The sequence below is a fragment of the Pyxicephalus adspersus genome, chromosome 8, assembly GCF_032062135.1.
Source record: "Pyxicephalus adspersus chromosome 8, UCB_Pads_2.0, whole genome shotgun sequence".
In the NCBI taxonomy this organism is placed as follows: domain Eukaryota; kingdom Metazoa; phylum Chordata; class Amphibia; order Anura; family Pyxicephalidae; genus Pyxicephalus; species Pyxicephalus adspersus.
In genome coordinates, this window is record NC_092865.1 from 38,696,668 (window position 1) to 38,700,630 (window position 3,963).

The window sequence follows — 3,963 nt, forward strand, 5'->3', positions numbered from 1 at the left end:
CTGAAAAGTTAAAGCGGACCTAAACTCACATGTTAAACTTGGGCTTATGGTTGATGTAAACCTTATAAAGTTCTACTGATCTGTCAGGGTTTTACTTTTATTTAAAGCTTATAATATATATAACAAAAAATGTATATATTCCAATTGTAAGCAATTATAATATTTATATACATCGCATAATATTACAAAGCCTGTAATATAACTAGAATATATGCTAGTTATATTACATGCAACATTTAGGAACAATATAAATGTGTGGGAAAATAAAATAGAATAAGTACAATAAACACTTAATATATTGCATACTTTTTTTTTTCTTTAAAGAAAAGTGTATGAAAGTGAAGGGCATATTTCAAAACATCTGATGTGTGTATAAACTAACCTGTACATACATTTTATATGATAAATACATTAAAAATGTGTAAAGTACTTACTGATACATTTTAGAGATGGGCTCCATCCATGTGCTGTACAAATTCTAAGCTCTTCTGGTTTGTGCTCAATTTGGTAACCTTCATCACATTTTAGTGCAACAGTCTCTCCTTCTTTGTATGTTTCCTTTGTGTATTCTACTTTACCATTTTTTGTAAATTCTGGGTAACAAACAATTTCTGATAGAACAAACAAAAAGTTTAACATGATGCTATAAAACTGCAAAACAAAATAGTAGGTAGTATAAACTGGACTCCTGAAAATGGGACTCCAGAATAGTTTGATTAAGCTGATTTTGGAAATTGAGTATCGCTGTTTTGTTTCAATAAGCTTTTATTAGTAAAAACATGTTTACACAGTACAGAGGAGTTACATTTTTAGAAAGTATTACACAGAATTAAAAGTATTACTAAGGTAAACAGTAACAAACAAATAGATATTTCGCCCTAAGCCTGAGTGTCTTGGTGACAGATGCATTCAAATGGGGATAAAGTACCCATAGAGAGGTTGAACAAATTTTGCATTGCACACATTGCTTCATTAAGCTATCATCCACCAACCACTGAAGAAAGGATTACCAACAATGATGGGCAGTGGATGGTGGTAGGACTTTTTAGAGTATTTTAACTGTATCCCATAGCTGCAGAGAGTGCCTAAAGATCAGATTCAAAATATGCTTTTGAATGCTGGGTGGGGATGTATAATAATGTCCCAGTTAAAATAGGAGTGATTTACATGAGCGCTGCTGTCTTTACCAAGGTTTTTACTCACAGATTATACGGAGATTACAGCATTTTGCTTCTGGAGGTATGGTATGAGGTACGTAGCCATGAATTTTTCAAATCTGTGTCCTTCTACCCTCAGAATGGGTTTGATTTTGCTAAAAGGATATAAGCTTTTCCTATAGCAAAGTGATGTAGCCCCTTGAAAGGAATATTTCACTTAGCTTACTAAATTAAATAAAGCTCCATTGACTTCAACCATCAAACTATGTGAAAGAAAAATAAACGTTTTTATTTCTTTACAGAAGGTTGAATATTTTTGAAATATTACATTGTATATATGAAATATTGCTGGATTACTAAGCAAAGTGAATAATTCCTTGCAAAATGATAATTCACCTTGTTAAGTGAACAGCCTAAATTCCTTTAGTAAATACCCTTATTATGTCCTCAATAATGTGACACAAGAAGGTGTTATATCGCCAAAGTTTATTGTTTAATGCCCAACTGACTTTGCAGAAATAATACTATGACTATGTATCTGCATATCTAACAAACATTTATTTTACAGTTTTAGGTTCACCTTCCTGTTACACCAGTTGCACAGGGTCTTTAATATTGTGTAGTTTAATAGACACAATCCAATCATCACTTACAGTAGTAAAGGACCTGCTCTGACATGGCCTTTACTGTTCTTTACTTAAAAACCAGTTTGCATATCCATTTTAAGAAATAAATATTTGACCAAAAACAGTATGGGATAGCCCATGCTGAAATTCCTAATGGATTAGTCTCCTTTAATCAAACCTACTGTACCATAAGAATTGAGGGAAGATTAAAAAAAAGTTTTTAAAGACAAGCATTGCCTGAACAAGGTTCTCTAGAACCAAAAGCAAAGATGCTAGGTTTTTGTTCCCCTTTCTGACTGGGATGAGTCATTCTGCAGGGTCAGCAAATGGTGCAGAATTGACATAATGTCCACTGTCTCCTAGCATTGCCTCATTTTGTCCACAGAAAATGTAAAGGATGAGAGGGTGGGGAGGAGCGTTTTGCTATGAACAGAATATGCTATAATGTGCACTGTAAAATACTGACTGCCCCTAAAAACAAAATACCTAGCCCAGTTAGAAAGAAATATAAAAAGTACTCAGTCAACTCTGACTTCACTGTGTTTCGTAGTTGCAAGCACATTAAGAAAGTGAGTTCAAGGGAGATTTTGGTCTGCTTTTTTGAGAGGCAACAGTGAGAAATATTGGTGTTATAAATTTGGTTGGACCAAGTTGAAAAAGGTAGTTTTTCATTTTTTGGCACACACCTTTATAATTTTTTAAACTACACTTAGACTAGACTGTCAGGAAAGGGGACTTTGTATTTTCATGCATTTGTACTTTTTCAGGGTACCCACCCTTCCACTTGCAATAACAGACACACAACAATAAAACCTTAATTATAAGGCTACATCAAACAGTCCTCATCTGCCCCTGTAGTTTGGCAGCCCCCTGATTTCTGCAGGGATTGTTGGATAAATTATGGTGATCCCCGATAGTAGGTTTTTCACCATTTTTTAAATGTAGCCAGTCCCCCTGCTAGCCTACCTTACAGACCAATCTTAAAACACCTAACCAACTAAGCTGTTATCACAAGTCTGATAGTATAGATAGATAGTGGCTAGGCAAACCCTAAGCTGTAATAGACAAAACATGTAAAAAGTGATTAAAACAGCTGCTTTACAGTTCAGTAAATGTATGTATGTAAAAGTTCTGGGACTGCCCAAACTGTAGTGTGTAATCAATCAGTCAAGCAATGACAAAGTGCAATTGCTAAATTTGAAATAGGATTTTATACTGGTATTTGGACTCGGGGACTGGGTTAAGGACCTTTTGTAAACCTTTACTGTAATTAAGGTTAGAGCACAGAGGTGGAGGCTACACAAGGGAAATGTGTGGGATTGAGATATTTTGTGCTTTTTTATCACTTTGATGTGAGTGTACGTACAATTACTGTTTTTATCTTTTTATTTTATTTCTGAATGTTTTCTGAATTAGGGTTTCAAAGGGTAGATGTGACAGCTGTAACAAGATTTTTTTGGATGATTCATTCTTTCAGATAGAGGAACTACAAGATTGCAATTGTCTATCTATCTATCTATCTAAATTTAATGAGCTCCAACCAGGAGTCTCAATTTCTTTTGAAAGCAAAATTAAACCTTTTAGGAAATGTAAAGACAATTTTGCTCTTGGATTGTGTTTTTCTAATTAGGATCCACTTTAGATCATGACCATGATTTGTATGCTTGGATTATTAGACTAATTGCAGAACCCTGCAAGATTATGGTCACCCTGGCCTAGGCTTTGTTTCTGTAATTTGCAAACATCCATTAACTAACAAGCAAACACATTTTCAGTGATCTGTGGTATTTTTCTGCACCAATAAGGATGCCTTACTCAGACAACAGTGACACTTTACTAAAGCAGAAATCTGTATGAACACAAGATGAATCTATCCTTTTAAACAAAGTCTTACTATTTTGTACCATGAGAAGACATAACAAATGTATTCTTGATAATGGTCAATTTAAATTTAATAGAACATTGAATCACATTCTGAGTTAAGTTTTTGTAATGCTAGGAAATTAGAGCTTCACATTAAGGGATGATAAATGTCCTTATGACATTACATGATAAGCATACCGTATTTTTTGGCGTATAAGACGCTCCGGCATATAAGACGCACCCAATTTTAAAGGAGGAAAATCTAGAAAAAAAAGATTCTGAAAGATTATTCCCCTTCTGATCACCCTGTGCCAATT

General features: G+C 34.1%; 1 protein-coding gene across 1 annotated transcript in view; it reads right to left on the reverse strand.

The window, feature by feature from the left end:
* Nucleotides 1–400: 400 nt before the first annotated feature.
* CFH (complement factor H) overlaps nt 401–3,963 on the reverse strand; it is a 33,794-nt gene continuing 30,231 nt past the window's right edge. Inside the window, exon 7 of the mRNA XM_072420101.1 lies at nt 401–611. Coding sequence (XP_072276202.1) covers nt 412–611 — 200 coding nt within the window. The 3' untranslated portion in view covers nt 401–411. The remainder of the gene's footprint in view (nt 612–3,963) is intronic.